This window comes from Glycine max, chromosome 7 (assembly GCF_000004515.6).
Source record: "Glycine max cultivar Williams 82 chromosome 7, Glycine_max_v4.0, whole genome shotgun sequence".
NCBI classification, from domain to species: domain Eukaryota; kingdom Viridiplantae; phylum Streptophyta; class Magnoliopsida; order Fabales; family Fabaceae; genus Glycine; species Glycine max.
The window spans coordinates 16,572,094-16,591,621 of NC_038243.2; the positions used below are offsets into that span (position 1 = coordinate 16,572,094).

General features: G+C 30.6%; 2 protein-coding genes across 2 annotated transcripts; one reads left to right on the plus strand and one right to left on the minus strand.

Moving 5' to 3' along the window:
- The first annotated feature begins 659 nt into the window (after positions 1-659).
- LOC100809746 (transcription factor MYB1) lies at positions 660-2,248 on the plus strand. Its single transcript, XM_003529078.4, has 3 exons — positions 660-894; positions 1,290-1,419; positions 1,571-2,248. The coding sequence occupies exons 1-3, from the start codon at positions 795-797 to the stop codon at positions 2,019-2,021; spliced, it is 681 nt and encodes a 226-aa protein (XP_003529126.1). The 5' UTR covers positions 660-794; the 3' UTR covers positions 2,022-2,248.
- A 3,335-nt stretch (positions 2,249-5,583) lies between these two features.
- On the minus strand, positions 5,584-6,015 carry LOC100813144 (copper transporter 1). The gene has a single exon (XM_014777554.1). It carries the CDS (start codon positions 6,013-6,015, stop codon positions 5,584-5,586), a length of 432 nt encoding a protein of 143 aa, XP_014633040.1.
- Between the last annotated feature and the right edge of the window lie 13,513 nt (positions 6,016-19,528).

Here is a 19,528-nt window from a genome sequence, read left to right on the forward strand (position 1 = left end):
AAAAAAAAAAGATTCAAGGACCATTTTGATTTGAACCGGTCCATCTCTAATGAGCCTTTGTCTTTATCCTTTATCTCGGAATCTATGCATGCATGGACCGCAAGCATAGATCTGCCCAAGCAACCTACTAGAGGGTGCCAAGCCATTAATAAAGGCTATCCAAAACTTATTGATGGATGATAGTTAATTGATTAACTCTTGTTTGGTGCAATGCTATGTGGTAAGTACAACGTGAAGGGCCCGGTTTTTCAATCATGGATTCCAACTTGAGCTCTTTCACTAAAAGGGTAGATGAAAACATGAGAAAAAACTTTTAGGAGGAATAATTAAGATGGACCTTAGTCTATTCATTTTAAAAGTTGGTTTATGATAGAGCCTAATGCGGGTTTGATCCATGTTAAATTATGAGACTGTCCTAATCCAAATGAGATGACAAATGAGCTAAGAACACATATGGGGTGGTTTGGCTTTTAATAGGAATTAGATAAGCTTCTGTTGTAAGTACAAGTCTTAATTTTTCAAAACTCAGGACCACCATCATATACTTATGATGTCTATTTAAAAACATAGAGCTTGGCTTCAGAGTTTCAGAAAGAGCACTGGACCATTTACTATGATTTTGAGGCACGAAATGACATATTGCCACTGTCTTGCTCGCTTGTTTGGTACATCGTACGTTAAGAAACAAAATGTGTTTATGCACATAGATACATATATATAAAAGCAGTTGCTAGTGGCTTTTTTTTTTAGTGTGGGAGAAGTAGAGGTCTTAAGAGTTTGAGAACTGAGACGAGATGGGTGGTGTTGCATGGACAGAAGAAGAAGATCACTTGCTCAAGAAATGCATACAACAATATGGAGAAGGAAAGTGGCATCGTGTTCCTATACTGGCTGGTACAACTGAATTCAATTAACCTCTCTCTCCTTTTATCATTCTTGAGTTTTCAAGTTATATTCTGCAAAGGAGTGCTCTATAAGTTAAAAGGGGATCATTTATTAATGGTGCAATGGCTTGTTTAAGATTAGCAATTGGTTATGACTCATAGATTTATGTATCAAACAAGAATAACAAGATGTATTGGTAAAAAAGAACAGAAAAGATTAACAAGATGTATGGAGTAGGGACTAAGAAACAACACATTATTGTTTGAAGTTGAAGAGTGAGTAATTATGTTAGTTTGTTCTTTTAACATGGAAACATATTTAGTGAAATTTCCAAACACATAATACTCCTATTTACAATTCTTTTTCAACTTATTAAATCTTCTTTGAATATTGGTCTGCTGAAGGTTTAAACAGGTGCAGAAAGAGTTGTAGGCTAAGATGGTTGAACTATCTCCGTCCTAACATCAAGAGAGGAAATTTTGCGGAGGAAGAAGTGGAAATGATAATCAAACTCCACAAATTACTAGGCAACAGGTTAACTTAGAAGTTGTAGTCTTTAAAAAAAATGTTTGTGTTTGCGTTTTGTAAGTAGTCATAAAGTAATAACATATGTACCAAATTCATCATCATAAAAAGGTGACATTTCAGGTAGGGGTTAAAGCTAGTTGCTTCTCTATTTTTTCAGGTGGTCATTGATTGCAGGAAGGCTACCTGGAAGGACTGCCAATGATGTGAAGAACTATTGGAACTGTCATCTGAGCAAAAGACTAAATGCTCTAGAAGCTGAAGATAGACCAATAACAAGAGATGTTCAAGTGATTAGGCCCCAGCCTAGGAACATTGGTTCAAGCTCAGTGAAGAGAAGGGGTGGTCAGAATGAGTCTGCAACTGACAAAGGAGTTCAACAAGAGAGTAGCATGTCCTCACTGACATTTGATGCTTCTGATGGACAGAACCACATGCTTGAATCACAGCAAGACAATGACATATATGCATGCTTGGATCAACAGGGCATTGTTAGTGAGTTGTCAATGGACTTTCAGTTACAAGGATTTGAAGCAATGATGAATGGGGAGGGTAGTAGCAGCCAATGGGATTGGGGTGATTACCTCTTAGACATGGATTTTTACGAGTGAATTAATTTTCTTCTTAGATATATGGTTCCTTTCTGTGGGGAAGGTATTGTTGGTCTCATACCCTTGCCTTGTATCAATATCAAAGTTAAGTGTTTCGATGAAAATGGTAGCTAAGTAGGTTGAACCTGTATCATGGTTATGTCATCATCATAAGATCTTATGACTTTCATCTTTTGACCACTGTAGATGGTCCATCTCATTACCATGAACCATTTATAAAATCATCTTCAGTCAAACAAGGTTGTGCCCATTAGTCATTAATTTCAGGCCATAACTTTCAAACATCAGTATTTATTTAATTGGACCATCACCTATAATTTATGCATGGCTGGGTACCTTTTTTCATAATTTCTACCCTTCTTTAAAGCACTATTTTTTCACTTGATTTTTTTCACTCTCTCAACTTAAAAAATAAAAAAATAAAGATTATATTAGTGAGTACTTTAAAGATATTATTTATGATATTAATAAATATTTTTTAAAAAAGTTATAGTAAAAATACATTAATAACCTTGAATATTGTATTTTTTTATAGTTTTTTTTTATTGAATGAGAATAGTAATTTTGTTAACTCCAATAACAGGACTAGCTACGTATTTTAGAAGATAAAACATTAACTACATTAGTAAAATTAAATTAGAGATTCTTATAATGAACAATAAATAAAAAATAATTGTAAATATTAGTTATCATCCCATTATTTAGCTATATCACAGGAATTTCTTCTTTAATTAAAGAAGCAGAAAGTAATGAAGGTTTAAATAAAGGGTATTTTGTTTTATCAACAAAGTTAGATCTGGTAAAAGAAATACACTAGTTTTTAATAATGTGATGAATTGAAGTTCGAATCATCACTGATATAGAGATTACTAATATTTAGTGTTGATAGCATCTCAAATAAAATTGTCTAATTTTAAAAGAGGATGTCATAGAAAAAAGGCTCATGTTTTGAATTAAAATATAAAATTTAAAAAAATTAAAATATGTAGACACTAAAGTGTATCAAAATAAGTTTTTAAATATAAATAATCAGACACTAAGATTACAAGTTAATATACGTTTAGATTATTTAATTCACTTTCCTCTTTTGATTGTTTAGTGATTTGTTTAGCCCATGTTAGTTTGTTTTCCTATAAGTTAGATATACCACTGTTTTTTCAACCCATTGAGTTTTTTTTTTAATTCACATGTTAGTTTTTTTTTTTCTCTGTCAGAAATTATTTCCATTCATGATATATAATTGTTATTGGTTTAAGAAAATTTTACAATCTAAATTTTTCGGTTAAATAAATTGTTATCAACGTGTAGATAGAATAAAGTTTTAGTCTCCTGTTTTAATAATTTGATTTAACATATGTTAATTTAAGAAAGGATGACTAGTCAACTTTTGTCAAGTTATGTGTAACTTCTCTTTTATAATGTTTTATAGTTGATATACACAAACTCGTAATAACAGAAAAAAGGTGGCCAATTAATTCAATGAAAACTATGTGCAAATCCTGTGTACATTGTTCATAATTGAAATGCACCAACATTCCAGCTAAGGAATTTAGCTAGACGCAGTATAAAGACAAAGTGAAGAGGAAAGGAGCTCGATTAAATCATATTAATGGATGATATGAGAGTACGGCTCCTCTAATGTTTCCATCACTGCGGCACGTGTATTACGATATGGACTCTCCTCTTTTGCTTCATTATAAACAAAATAATGACAAATAAAACTACAATTAGACTACTATTTGATTATTTAAAACTACAGAATTAAACTAAGAATTAATATTAATGAAAAATTAATAGTTCAAACAACAATTTAAAGATTACAAATTATAATGAAAAAAGAGTAAATTATTTTAACCCATCAAACAAAAGTTTAAAAACTAAAAATCAAATTTAAAAAAAAAAAACTAAAAACTTAGTTACTCTTTTACTTTTTCTCCCAAATGGTCTTATGGTAAAATAACTCAGTGGTAATTTATTGGTTTTTCCTCTATATTTTAAGGACTTAAGATCAAGTTAACTGCCACTATATTTTCTAGTAATCTAAAGTACCTCTTTGTCTCTCCAACATACACACCCTGATAGGACTGACGACCACGGACCCAGATGCTAGGAATTGGGCCCAAAAAGCGTTTATAAATCAACTCTCGCATACCTAAGAATCGGCTAGAAGAGGTTAACAGTTTTGGAGTGAAAAAGGTCAATGGTTCTGCCTGAATAGGAAATGTGAGACATGGGGTAACTGAAATTCTTCACCGTTTCAGCTTTTAGCTTGGAGCTGTTGGACAATAAGTCAATAACCTTGGCTGAGAGCAAATCATAGGAGTGAAAGTGGAATGAGTTGGAATGGATTTACTTTTGCAATTATTAAATTTGAAGTTTTATAAGGGTCATTTATATAAACATGAATTAACATGATTAAGACAGAATACATGAATTAAGATTGAGTCAATCTAATTTATTAAAATATTATTATCAATTTTAACATTATTTATAATTAAATCATAAAAAATATAAAAAAACTTAAATTAAAGTACATATACATATATTTTAAAATAAAAATTAATATAAATATAATATCATGTTATGTAGATATTATCTATTAAATAATTTTTTTTATTAATACCCGGTTGTTGAAGAAAATTATATTTTATTTAAAATAATATAGGATATTGGATTAAGTTGCAACGACTTAAAACATAAATCTAAATATTTCATCTTCAAAAAACATATGACCTAATTTCGAAAATCAACCTTAGATATTTGAACCAGATTAGTGAAAGACGAGATATAGATCATGCACATACCCTAAAGCAAAAACTGTATTCTTATTTATTTATTATTGTATACAGTATGTAATTCTGTCCTTATTTCATTATCAAGTAATCTTCCTATTTGTATAGCTGGAAAATGTTTAGAATCAGATTGATAAGAGTAAATTGGCCTGTGAGAGCCTAATTATTATTATTATATATATATATATATATATATATCCCAACAATTTTCACCATTTAATAATTATGTAAGACCTACACAGCTTGTGCCTGTACGTACCCAAACAATTGGCTTCAGCTAGTTTAGCTTAAGCGTCCCACACATGACCAAAGTTTCACAAGACTTTCAAACCATAACAGTGGAATACCAAAAAACTCAAAAGTGACTTCATTCAGATAATTATATATATTATAATATACACAATCTAAAAAATTATCTTAACACACAGCAGTATAGAGTACAGAGGAAGAAGCTTAACGTAGAAACACAATAATCAGCACCAATCCACTGATAAATAATCTATAATAGACAAAAGAATCTTGAACAAAACCATGCCACTTTATAAGCATATACTTCCCCGGGCTTCTTTATAAGAAACAAATAATGTAAAATGAACCCGTTTGGATATAAGGTTAAAAATGTTTTTTAAAACTTTTCTATTGAAAAAGTTTTATATTTTCAATAAAAAAATTCTCAAAAGCACTGTGACTCATATCCAAACAGGTCTATTATCATTTATTTCTTAGACAAAAGATTGGAGGGAATATTATAGAATACATCAAACATTGTTTCAGATGGAGGAAGACCCTTTGTCTTCCCTATTGGCGACGGCAAGAGCGCGAAACTTGGCGACGAAGAATCCCAAGGAGTGCCCTACAACAGCAGCTATGAAGATTCCGGCGTTGAAGGACATGACAGCAAGCATAACCATGTAAACGAAGCTGATACGAAATAAGTGCACACTAGTTTGAATAAGCCCTCCCACAAGGGGACTAGTCCCAGGTTTGAGGAGTGGCTGGTTAGATAACACTTCAATAGCCATAGCTAGGAAGAACACAAAAATTAGGGCTAAGATGTACATGCCAACACTGTTCTCAGGCCACCTAGGGAAAAGCACTATGGCATCTTTGCCCCAGTAGAGACTGCTGTGCATAATCGTCTTCTTCATGTTGTTTGTGTCATTAGACATGGATGGCATGTCTTGCCCTGGAGACATATACATCTTAATTACTCACAATGAGAGAAATTAAAGAGAGAGTGAGAGGTTCTAAGGGTTAATTTCTTGGTGGTATATTGACCTGCTTTTAATGTAAAGAGGAACCAATGAAATTTGATGTGGTGATGAAACCTCAGAGTTACACAAAATGTTTTAGCTGCATTCATTTTTAGGTTCTCTCGCTGGCTACTATTTTGTTCATTTCTCATCGTCTTTTGTGAGTGGGTCACATATTAGTCCATTCCATGGCCAGTTAAAAAAATACTTAGGAAAGAGAAGATTCTCATTTGTAACGATTAATATTTAACCTACCGTGTTGTGTCTCGGTTGTTTTTTTTCTGTCTGTCACAATAAAGTTTGTTTTATTTTGAAATTTTAAAATAACACTGTATTATTTACTTAGTATTTTATTAATTATATCTCTATAAGAGGAAAAGAAAGAAATAATAATATATAAATATCAAAATATAAATGAGAGAGATGAGGGTTATATTAAAAAGTTATAATTAGATTTAATAATATAAATCTAAGAAGATTAATTATTATTTTTTTCCTTCGTAGTGTATGATAACTTTAAACACACAAAAATAGAGAAATATATAAGTTGGCTGGTGAAATCTCGGTTATATCGAAGATCGAGGAGGAAATCGTTGCAAGTCCTAGAAGAATGAGTCACATAGTTGGGACTCTTTGTGTAAAGAGAGTAAAATAAGATTTAAATGATCACTTTTAGTTCTAAATTAAATGAACATGGTTTGTAACGTCTTTTCTCTACCTATTACTATATCCCCGTAGTCTAGTGTGGTGTATAAACTATTTACTCCTAAGTAATATAAGCATTTTTTAAAATGCTGTTTTGCTAATACTTAATCAAAAGTTATAACGCAACTTCTTCAAAATTAATATTTTAGTATTAGCGTATGGTTGTTCTGTTGTTCATCACTGAAGACGACAATTTACTGTCAACTATAATTATTTCAATTTTATTGATTGTAACGTACTGCTTCCGGTATAATTAGCCAAAACTAATTAACACAACTGTTTTTTTATTGGTAGCCAAAACTAATTACCAAGAGGTTTATAACATTCACAAAACTGCTTTAAGTATAATGTTCATAATAATAGAAATTTGTTTGTGAATTACAGTGTTAATCGTTTTATGACTAGCAATATTTTTATCTGATGAACTTGTCGCACAGCCTCACATGCCGTAGCACAAATACATTAATAAATAAATGCTCAATGAAAACATAGTTATACTCGCAATTCTTATAATATGGAATTTTGTATCGTTGTGATTGCACGTAGGCACAATGTATAAGAAGTAATTTCTTGTCGTTTACTTTAAATTTTAAACCAGATAAATAAACTGTTGATTAGCGTCTAGCGACATATATAGCTCTAAATTTTTAACTCAGTCACTCGATATAGCATGATTGAGTGAATCCATTTTAACTCAGTCACTCCAAATTTTTAAATATTCATTGTAAATTGATTTGAGTTAGTTGTTCCCCATTCTATGAAAAAATATATATTTTTCCTTTTAACCAAGTAGGCCTAACTTAATGCCCAGTGGGAGGTTTAAATAAATTTATTTGATGAGATCATAAGTTCAAGCTTTATTACTCATTATAAAACTAATTTTTTTTTATCGGTATTGAAAATGGACGTAAACTATTGGGCTCGGAAAGGATAACCTTGTGAAAATAAACAATAAAAAAAAGTTTCCTTTAAATATGTTAACAAGATTCTTGTTAAAAACATGTTTATGTTAAGAGTAGTTTTATTAAAAATTACAAACAAAAGTGGGGAGTGAGAAAATGAAAAAGTCATGGTCCATCACTTTGTTTTGTTCCTATAAGGGAATTGATTTCGCTGATGTTCCTCAAGCTGTTTCTATACTGTTCCTTTGAAATGATATTGTTTTCATGATTTTCATGAAGTAGGTTCACAATTAAATACTAACATAACTTGGCTTCTCTGTTGTGTTTTGAATGCATGGACAGCACAGAGAAACCGCTTGAAGACGCTCCTACCCACCCCGGGGCACCATAGCATGTCGGGAATAAGGGGGGACATACTGGACGTAACCACTCCCTTGGGGGCGGCTGTGCCGCCCTGCCTTTCGATCGATACACAGTTGAGTAGGCCGATCACGAACGCTACAGGTGTGGGAGCGATCCTGGTCAGGGAAGGCTAAGACGGCGCCTCGCATATGGGTAGCAAGAGGGCGCTTATGCCCCGACGGTATTCCGACATACTTTAATTCTCATCAAGGCTGACAGACATGGGTTCTCTCTCCTCGAAGGGTCCAGCATCCTATCCTATTGGGCAAGCCCAGGAACGAGAAGAAGAGTGCCCGGAACCACGTTACATACTGCTTACCTAGAATAAGTAGCCAGGAAAGAGAAAAGAAGCACCTCTTTCCGACACTAAGCGCAAAAAGGACAACACAGAAGTCAGATTCGTCTTTCCTCAAGTTTAACCAAATTCAAGCCTTTACTTCCTCCACTCCGTGTTTTGCTTCCTGCACCCTATAGAAACCCAAATGGGCAAAACTACCATTTGCATGGCCGTGTCTAAAGAATATGAGGTCTAAGATAAAAAAAAAAATTGAGGTGGAAAATAATTCATCAATAATTCTAGTGTTTCACAATTAATAGATAAGTTGCTAATTTATTTAATCTATCTTGTAATATTGTTGACCTTAGATAAATTTGTAGTGATTTTAATTTTAAAGATTTTCTTTCCATCATTGAAACTGTTGCATGTAATATTCAATAAGTTTACTAAATCTTAAAAAAATTAAGATTAACATAATATTTTTCAATTTATCTTCACCTAAAATTTTAGATTTTTTGGATGCAAAAATAAATATTTTTTTTTTCATATTGTAAAAGTTGTTCAAATTAAATCCCAATAATAAAATTATTATTAGCTTTTATTAAATTATCTTAAAAATGATAAACTTATCTTTAAAATACTATATTCAATTATTAGTTTTAAGTACTGTAGTATTTAATGTAGTCAAATAATCAATAGGTCTTTCCATAAAAAAAAAATAATAACCAATAGGCCAATACAAACTGCACAATTGTTTTAGTTATATATTAATTAATGAGTCATATTCTAATAAACATGTTGCGTATTGATGTTTGAATTGAAATAGTAAAAAGTTTGAAACACAAGTCTTTATATGTTTACATAAAATTATTAAAAACTAAACATAACCAAGGCCTATTCATGAAAAAAAAAATAAAAAATTAGAAGCCTAAGACACTTGCCTTAATTGCCTTGCGGGGTTACACGACCTTGACCATTTGTTATCTCTTTTACTCACTAAGTATGCACCTTGCAACCCTAACACACATCCCTTTGTGGGGAGACTACTCCCAAGCACCTCCATCTCATCGTCTTTTGTTCTTTGTGTGCACATTCCTTAGCTTCTTTCTTTCTTCCTTTTTAGGGCATGACATCACCTAACACACATCTATTTGCTTGTTTTTTTCTTGCCCTTTTTTCTTGGATATATGGTTATTAGGAGGGTTCACGGGTTAGATTTGACTAAATCCGTTATCTAAATTGATAAAAAATTTATAGATTGGATTGAGTTGGGTTTATACAATTTTATTGACATATTCGATATTTAAAAATATTTTTTATCGGGTCTGAACATTTAAAAACTATTTTTTTATTCTATAAAAATTAAATTATTTTAGAATAATAATTTATTTTTTCTAAAGCTTTGTAAATATATGATGAAAAATGCATTTAAAAGAGACTAATTTGTAACAATATCTAACCAATAGAATTAATGGTTTCAATGCTAATATAATATTTTTTATTTTAGATAGAAATAAAATACTATATTAACATGAGAAAATATAAAAAGAATCAAGACAAATAAAAACAACAACTTAAAAAAAGAAAAAATCATGGGTGATTTTATTTAATAATTTAATAAACTATATCAACTAAAGATTGATCTTTTTTGTATTTAATAATTAAATTTATATATAATAACAAATTTAATTATATGTTATAGATTAAATTGTGTCAGGTTAGAAAAAATAGAATCGCTTACCCAACCCGTATATCAATTGAGTATGAATAGGTTGGGACTAATTTGACTCAAACTTTAAAAAAATTCAAACCAAACTAATTGGATCTATTTGAGTTCATGGGTTACCCGTAAACACCCTTAACAAATATAATTTAGAATTGGAGAATTTGGAACAAACAAAAAAATTGAGCACTTTTAGATTCCTCATTCCAGAATTATGCATATACAATTCCAAAATTAGTAACCTAATAAACAACATATATTCTATACTTGAAACTTACCTTGATTAGTTACTTCAACGTAGAGCAACGAACGGTAACCCATGGAGAGCAACTATGGTGGCGAAGTCGTTCGGATGGTTGGAAAGGGAGAAATTGTGGTGGCTGAGGCTTTCAGCCGGAGGTTCCATGGAGGACAATCCCTGGATCCCATGTATTTGAAAACAAGGAGGTGTAGGTAGCAAATAATGGGGGCGCAGGAAGAAATTACCCCTAATTCATTGTTTACTTTACATCAATAGCTTAAAATTTAAAATCTATTTAATATCTTTAAAGTAATGAGAAAATTTAGTTAATAGAGCCTCCTAACCTTGCTTGGTCACTCCAAGTCTCCAAAACATTGGCTTCAAGTCCAACAAGACTTTAACTAGTATTACTATTACTACTTCCACCTCTTACTCTTCCATCTATGTGCTTTCACCTCACACCTACCTTTAGCCAGTGCTGATGCCGTTACTGACAGAGACGGCGTTGCCATTGGAAACGGAAACACATACCATATCCTCCCACCTGAACCATTGTTAAGGGTCCACCCCCCGGGTATCGTAGCACGATGACGGTGAGTGGCTGGTTAAGATTGAGAAGTCTTTCCTTGAATACTTGTACAAGCATGTCTTCTGTGAATGTGCCAGCAAAGAGTGTGGGGAAATTGGGATCAGTGTTGATGGCGAGGGAATCAAGCGTTTGGTTGTGACTGAGTAGGAGGATGAGGGTTTCATTGTTGAGTTTATGAAAGCTAGTTCGGGTTCTGCTTGAAAATGATGAAACATGTTGGGAAAAATCGTGTAGGTCCGTGTACTTTCTCCTAGTGAGATAAAGCATATATGATAAATAAATTATATTCAAAACCAATGACTATGTATTAACTAAAGAAACTGACATTTAATTCTCTGATCAATATGCAAACATTATCTTCTTAGTTAATCAAATTCCATGGTGAATTTTGTTAAGAGATGAATCAATCATGTCGTTCATTGTCTAACAAGAACGTCAAATCATTTGCTAGCTTCCAAAATTTTAATTGTATTTCTCATTGTACTCATCCTATTCTCTTTTTGTTGAAATAAAATAAGGTTATTTCAGGTAAAATAAAAAATTAAACGAATCAAACAAGAACTCCTTCTTTATTCATTCCTACCTCTTTTTATGTTTCCCAACCGATTGCTAGATAACAAAGAAAAATATAGATATAATCAATAATGTGATGTGATAAAAAATGAACAGTGATAAATGTTAATGAAATATTATTTCCATTTCAAAATAATTGACATTCTATAATATTTTTTATATTGTTTGATATTTTCAAATTTTAATAAAATATTAGAATTTTTATTTCAATTTTGTCACCTAACTATTCGCTTGCGATACTTTATAATACGTTTATAAAAATTAAGAGAAAGAATATATATATATATATATATATATATATATATATATATATATATATATATATATATATATATATATATATATATTTTAAAAACAAGGTATTCTTTCCTTCGAAAGTTATGAGACTAATTCCTAAAACAATAGAATATCAATTAAGGAACAACTCTTGTTCCCACAAATGTTATTCAATTCTATTCTTAAAGAATCCAAACTACTAGCCACTTGGTGTCGCACCTTATTGTGGAGTAAAGCTCCCACTTGCACTAGAGTCAATCACTCATGTATTCCATTACAAATTTCAACTTATGCTCATCAAACTACTTTAGTTTTTAATTTTGAGTCTCCACAAATGAAACATGATCTTTAGTTCTTCTTAAGTACTTAAAAATAGTCTTACCCACTTTCAATGCTCCCTATAGACTTTCTTGATATCAACTAGTTACACCTAGTACATAAATGATATTAGAACATGCAAAAAACATGTCATATACAATAACTCCCACTATGCTAGCATATGGTACTCTAGTTATGTATTCTCTCTCTTCATTAGTTTTAGGACAATCCTACCTCTTTAGGATGATATTAATGTACCTAGACTGGGAGACACCAATCAACCTTCTAGATCTATCTAAATAAATATTTATTTCTAAAATGTAGGTTGTTTCTCCCAAATATTTCATGGATATACATTAGTAGCCAAATCTTTCTTCCTTGCATTGTGTATTATTTTATGTCATCTACATATAAATGTAATGCTCCCAGTGACCTTTTTGTACTCACAAAGTCCTTCTTCATAGCCAACAAGATTGAACCATTCAATTATCTTGTTAAAATGAATACTCCAACTTCTACACACTTGTTTCAATCCATAAATAAATCGTTGCAACTTGTAGACTTTATTATGATTAGATAAGGGTATGAATCCCTCGGGTTGTGTCATATACACATGCTCTTTTAGCTCATCATTAAGGAAAGCCTTTTCACATACATATGCCATAATTCATGATCATAGTATGTTGTTATAGCAAGAAAAATCCAAATTGATTTGAGCATTGCCACGGGAGAAAAAGTTTCATCATAATCTATACCTTTCTTTTGATGATATCTCTTGGCAACAAGGCAAGCTTAGTAGGTCTTGACCTTTCTATATGCTCTAACCCTTTTTCTTGTAAACTCATTTACAACCAATTGATTTTATATCCTTTGAAGCTTCAACTAAAGTTCATACTTTGTTGATCTTCATGTTGGAATTTAAAACCCAATTTTTTTTTTTTGGAACAACACATATTAATTGTTGGTAAATTGGATATTTTATTTAAATTCGGGTGTATTTTGTTTTTTTAACATCGTTATTTGGATTTGTGAACGACTTCTCTTCATGACTATTGTTCAAAATATATATAAGGAAGTTTTTTGTGCATGCAGTTTTTTTTTGTTTTTTGTTATTTTTTTTGTTAAAAAAAGAGGGGGAAAGTTATATAAGGAAGTACATAATGAAAATGTCTAACTTGACATCAAAACTGAAATCACTTAAGATAGAGCTTGGTGAAGAACTGCTCATGCATTTAGTTTTAATATCACTTATTGTACACTTTGGGCAATTCAAAGTGAGTTATAACACTCAGAAGGACAACTGGTCCATTAATGAGCTTATATCTCATTGTGTGCAAGAGGAAGAAAGGCTATAGAAAGACACATTTGAAAGTGAACATTTAAGATTAACCTCTAAGAATAAAAAAAAGGAAAAACTAAGGTTGCTCTAAGCAAAAGAAACAAAAGAAAACGCTTCTGGTATTTTAAGTATAAATCAATGATAGCATTAAATATGATTTAAGGATATGATATTTACTTGCCATAATTAATGTTTTATATTTTTTTTTCTATCATGATATAAGTTAATTTAGCAGTACCAGATCTTTCCCATTTATTTGCATATCTATTGATTTTTAATTAATTTGATTGACATGATATATTTTCAAAGCAATCTCTATTGCGTAAATTAATTTAATTAGAATTGAATAGATATTAGTATAAAATTATTTATGCAAATTTTGCTCAGCCCAAAGGAAGACACAATTTGGCTAAATAATTTTGTACTTGTGATAATAAATATGTGACAATTATAAGGTATTTTCATTTGAATTATAGTCAGTCCAAAGAAAGACTATGATTTGATAGAATTTATCGTCAATATTTGATCATTGCGTTGAGAGTACCAATTACAAATTAATTTCTCTCTCCAAAGACTATGAATTAATGTTGTGCTGGATATCTTGTGATGGGTCTGTTTTGTAAAATATTTCCATGTTCTGTTATGTATATTTTTATATAACTAAATTATATGTGAAAGTTATTTAATTCTAAGACCTCACATTTATTATATTAAATTATCTTGTATTTTTTGGTTAAATTGATTGAAACATGTTGTCAAAGTAACCTCTATTGCGTAAGTTGATTTGATTGAATTTACATGAATGTTGTATGAAATTATTCATATGAATTGTGTTCGGCCCAAAGGAAGACATAATTTGGTAGAATAATTACATGCTTGCGATGGTAAACATGTGGCGATTATAAATAGTGTGATTTTCCATGTGAATAATGAAATGTTCAAAGGCAATCATTATTTGACTGGAATAATCATCATATAAGTTTTCCATGTGAGCAATGGAGTGTCCAAAGACAATCTTTGTTTGACAAGACTTATCACCAATGTTTGATCAATGCGTTGAGAGTATCACTTGCAGTTAGTCTTTTTGAATTCAAAGATTGAGGATTAATGGTGCGCTAGGTATCTTGTTTGGGTCTTGGAATTTACCATAAAGATTATTTGAGCATTGTATGTCTATTGTTCTCTTTTTTAATTGTTTTTGTTGTTGTTACTACTATGGTTTAAATTACTCATATTATTTAAATCCCAAAGTTGCATGTATACAATTTAGAGTTTGAGAGAAGTCAGTTCAGAGTTGAAGATATTACATAATTATTTTTTCTAGAGAAGAAACAAGAGAACAAAATAAGGAATTTTCTTTTTGCTTTTGTAGGATGAGACATATAAAAAAGGATCTCATTTACACTATTTAGTGTGTGAAAATGGTAAATTTCTCATTTTTGTTTGTTTTAAAGTTAATTTCGTTTTGTACCAAAGGATGTCAGTTGGTAGATTTTGGTTCTACTACTCACAAAAGCATGTCTATACGATGCTATCTATGGAGTCATCCGACAAGTGATAATGAAAGATTTTTCTATGTGAGTGATGACATAAAGTTATAGTTGAAGCTATGAGAACTTTTATGTTGCTTTAAAAGACTCAATTTCATTTGAATTTGGTTGAGACATATATTGAACTATTTATTAAACCAAATTTTATTTCTAATTTGGACAAATCCAGTTATTTTTGTTCAATTAGAAATAATAAAGTTAGTCTCTCGTGTGATTCAAATGTTGCAAGTTATGAGTTCTTTTATGGATATTTGAGTGTTCCTATTGCAAACATTTTTGTGGGTGGTACAAAACTTAAAATTAAATGAGAATTTTGTTACTTTATAACATAAGTGCTTAAGTGATATCTCTTAATAGAGAATTTGGATGCTAGTGTTATAGAAAATTCTGGATCTTTTATATTGGTTGGACCTAATAGTGTATATTGAGTATATAAATGGAAAATAAACAAATAAAATAGAATTCAGGTGCTGAAAGAAATAAAGATGTCTTAGAACTAATACATGCATATATTTGTGTTCTATTCCTTATGGATTCATGGAATGAACAAATGTATTTTATTATTTACATAGATGATTCATCTTTATTTAAATTATGAGATGTTTTGGCCTCTAGAAATTCAGTCTTTCAAAGATGAAGTTGAACTTCAACTAAGAAAAAGAAAGAAAATTAAGGTTGTTAAATGTGACCGTGGGGATTACTATGGTATATATGACATAAGGTACAACGTTTGGAGTCCCCCATGTTTTTTTCTTCAATAATTGTGAATTTTTTTTACAACATGTAATGTTAGACAAACCTAGCATGAACAAAGTTGCAGAACAACTATGGTAAGAAGTTTAATTCTTCTATACCAAAGTCGCTTTGGGGAAAGACATTAAAGAATGTAATTTATATCCTTTTAGGGTATCAATTAAAGTATTCATTACCTTATAGATATGACTCGGGGAAATTCCAACATTAGGCATATACACATTTAGGAATGTGTGTCTTATAGGCTGTATGAAGGTAAGTTGGACTTAAAGATAATTAGTTATAATTTTGTTTTTGTTACATTTAAAGCTCTTGCATGTATAAGTTTTACAATCTCACTTTAAGTTCATGTTTGACACATGCAAGACTCCATAAGGTAATTGAATTTGGAGGGGAAGGAAACACAAGGAGTGTTGTCTTTAAAGAATAATCTATTATTGGAAATAGATAAGCCTTTGTACTTACCATGTTCAAGAAATAGATATGGTAATTAAATAATGATGTTATTCCTAACATTATTAAAATACAAGACAACACTAAGATTCCCTCTCAAGCACCACCTAAAGTTCAAACTTAATAACCTCAAGAAGTATCATTAAGAAGATCCACTAGTGAAAGGAAAAATATAAGTTGATATGATTATGTCATATTTCTATAAGAACATGAATATGAAATTAGGTTGACTGAGAAGGTCTAATTGACCTTAGTCAAGTCATGTTGTGTTCTAACTCTCAAGTGGATTGATGTCATAAATGATGTAATAAACCGATGGTTGAACATGACATTTGAGATATTGTCAAATTGCTTGAAAGTGTGAAACCCATTAGTTGTAGATAAATATCTATAGTTGAAAGGGATTCAATGGGTAATTTTGAGATATATAAAGATTTTCTTGTCGTCAAAAGTTTTATAAGAAGGAAGACATGGATCACAAAGATACTTTCTCTCTAATTTCTTAAAGAGACTTTCTTAGGACTACAATGACACTGGAGATCATTTTGATAATTGTTTTGCATAGATGGATGTAAAGATTACATTTCTAAATAGAAATATTGATGAAACAATTTATTCGGTACAACCAGAAAACATTGTTTAAGATGATCTAAAGTCTATGATATGAAAACTAAAGAAATCCATTTATGCTTTTAAACAAGTCTCTCGTCTATGGTATTACAAAATTCATCAAGATTGTCTCTTATGGTGTTGAGGTAAATTTGGTTGATGATTATTTGAGCCAAAATTTTAGTGGGAGTTGTTAATCGATTGACAAGTGTACCAATTTTATCACAAGTAGTAAAGTACTCGGAAGTCTGAGTGTTGAATCGACAGGGACTTTGGTTGTACTTAAGTGATGCAAACCAAATTATTAAGCAATGAAAAGAAGAAATAAAATAATAGACAAGGAAAGATAGGAGATAAGATAAAGATTTAGAAGAAAAGATAAAATTTAAAGATAAAAACGAAGATAGAAAAAATAAAATATTTGAATTAAAAGATGATAAAGATAAAAGAAGATAGAAGATAAAGAAAGATAAAATAAGATAAAGTAAAAGATAAGATGAATAAAAGATAAGATAAATTCTCAAAATGTTATAATGTTGAGACCTAACCTGTCTTATTTAGCTAAGATGTATTATTTATATTTTTCTCTATCAATTTGGTGAATTTTTCCTATACACATCTACTAATATGCTCAACTCGGATCCCTCACGATGAAGAGCTTAATTTATGTATTCTCTCTTCCAAATCCCTTTACAAAGATGGAATCATAAACAACACTAAGTATAAAGATGTATGCAAAAGCACAACAAAGTCACTCTATCCCTAGAAATGCAATGTTGAGATACCCTTTCCCAGTTCTGTTAAGGATTACCATCTCTCGAGCGACTGACCCCTAAAACTAATGCATGTAAAACCTTCCTTGCACTTCTATTAAGGATTACCATCTCTTGAGCGTCTAACCCCTAAAGATGATGCAAGAATGAATGATACATGAAATTAAAATAATAAAGGATAATAGGAAAGAAAATACCTGATTGCATTGATAGATATGAAACATTACAATACATCTGTTGGCTTTTTAGGCCTGCTAGGCCCTAACTAAGAGGGATTTAGCCTCATTTTCATGAAAGACTTTTGTAGGGGGTTGAGGTGGACGGAAAAAGATGATGGATGAATAAAGAGAGAGGGTTTCCCATAAGGGATAGACTTAGTGTGTGGGTTCTGAGAGTTTGTCCCCCTCCTCCTTAGCTTGACTCCATTTTTATAGCTGCTGGAATTGACTTGGGCTTGATGCAAAAAAAATCTTCCTTATTGATATCTTTTGGATCTTTTTTATTTTTATTTTAATCCTTCCTTTTCATATTTGTAAGCCATAGATAAGAAAAATATCAATTCCTATCATTTAAGTCAAAGATAACTGCTAAATAAACATTTTAAAGATATTTTCCTCCAAAGCGCTTCAAATCTTCTTCTTTTGAATTATGCTAATCAAAGATAACAAAGATATTAATTTATTTATTATTTCATTAAAAATAGCAGTAAAGTAAAGAAATTGCAATCATTCTTAGCCAAAATAGACTATCAAATTTGCTTATATTTCGCAGTTATCAGGAGTAAATTTATTATTTTTGTATTGTATGTTGATGACATCCTACTATCATCATACAACCTATTGTTGCAAAGCAGTTATATTACAATTTATCATGTATGCTTAAGTTTTTTTTTTTATTGTCTTGAAATATTTTTTGTGTGGGAGTCTTAAGGTGATATATGAGTAATCTTGATATACAACACTAGAAAGTAGTAAAGTGCATTATGCGTTAATTGAAGAGAATAAGAAACTACATATTTTCATATCAAAAGTCTAGAAGTTTAGAGATCATTGGGTATTCTGACTTCGATTTTTCAGAATATCTTAATAGCAATCACATCACATAAGGATCCACATTTAACCATGTTGGTGGAGTTAATATTTTGCTATGAGACATCATACTAGAATTTATGATTGCTAAATTATTATAACTGACTTGCCTATTGTAGCCAACATTAAGTAACCATCGGGTGTTTATTGGGACAATATCTTAGTGATCTTATTAAGGATTCAACTAAGTAAAAGTTTGTTGACATAAAGTATTTGGTTGTTAAATAAAGAATCCAAAAAATATAGATTTGTATAGAACATATAAGGACTAATTTCATGCTAGCTGATTCACTTACTAGAGGTATGACACTTAAGTTTTTCATGAGTACAATGCTCATATGGGTGTAATTCCTAATAGTACCTTAGTTGAGTGGAGTTTTACTTATGTTCTATATCTTATGGTTTACAAATATTTTGTTGTTTGGATTTTCTACAGAAAAAAAGTTAAAGTTAATCATTTCATTAGAGGAAACTCACGGTGCATCCTCCCTCTTGATAGCTATGTATGCCTTTTGTTTTTGTCTGCGAGCTATTAACATATTTAAATTTATAAACAAAATACATTTTTGTTTCTATCAGCTAGTTATTAGCATGTTTAAACACAAAATCCTTTTTGGTTCTATTTGCTGATTGTTAGCATATTTAAATTTAAAAACAAAATCCATATTTATTTCTATCTGCCGGCTATTAACATATTTAAATTTAAAATAAGATTCCTTTTTGTTTATATTGGTCAACTATTAGCATATTTAAATTTAAATTTAAAACAAAATCTTTTTTTATTTCAATATGCCAACTATTAGCATATTTACAAACAAAATCCATTTTGTTTTTGATCAATGAATCAAATATCTCCATGTAGAAATATACAATCAATATCATATGGTCGAC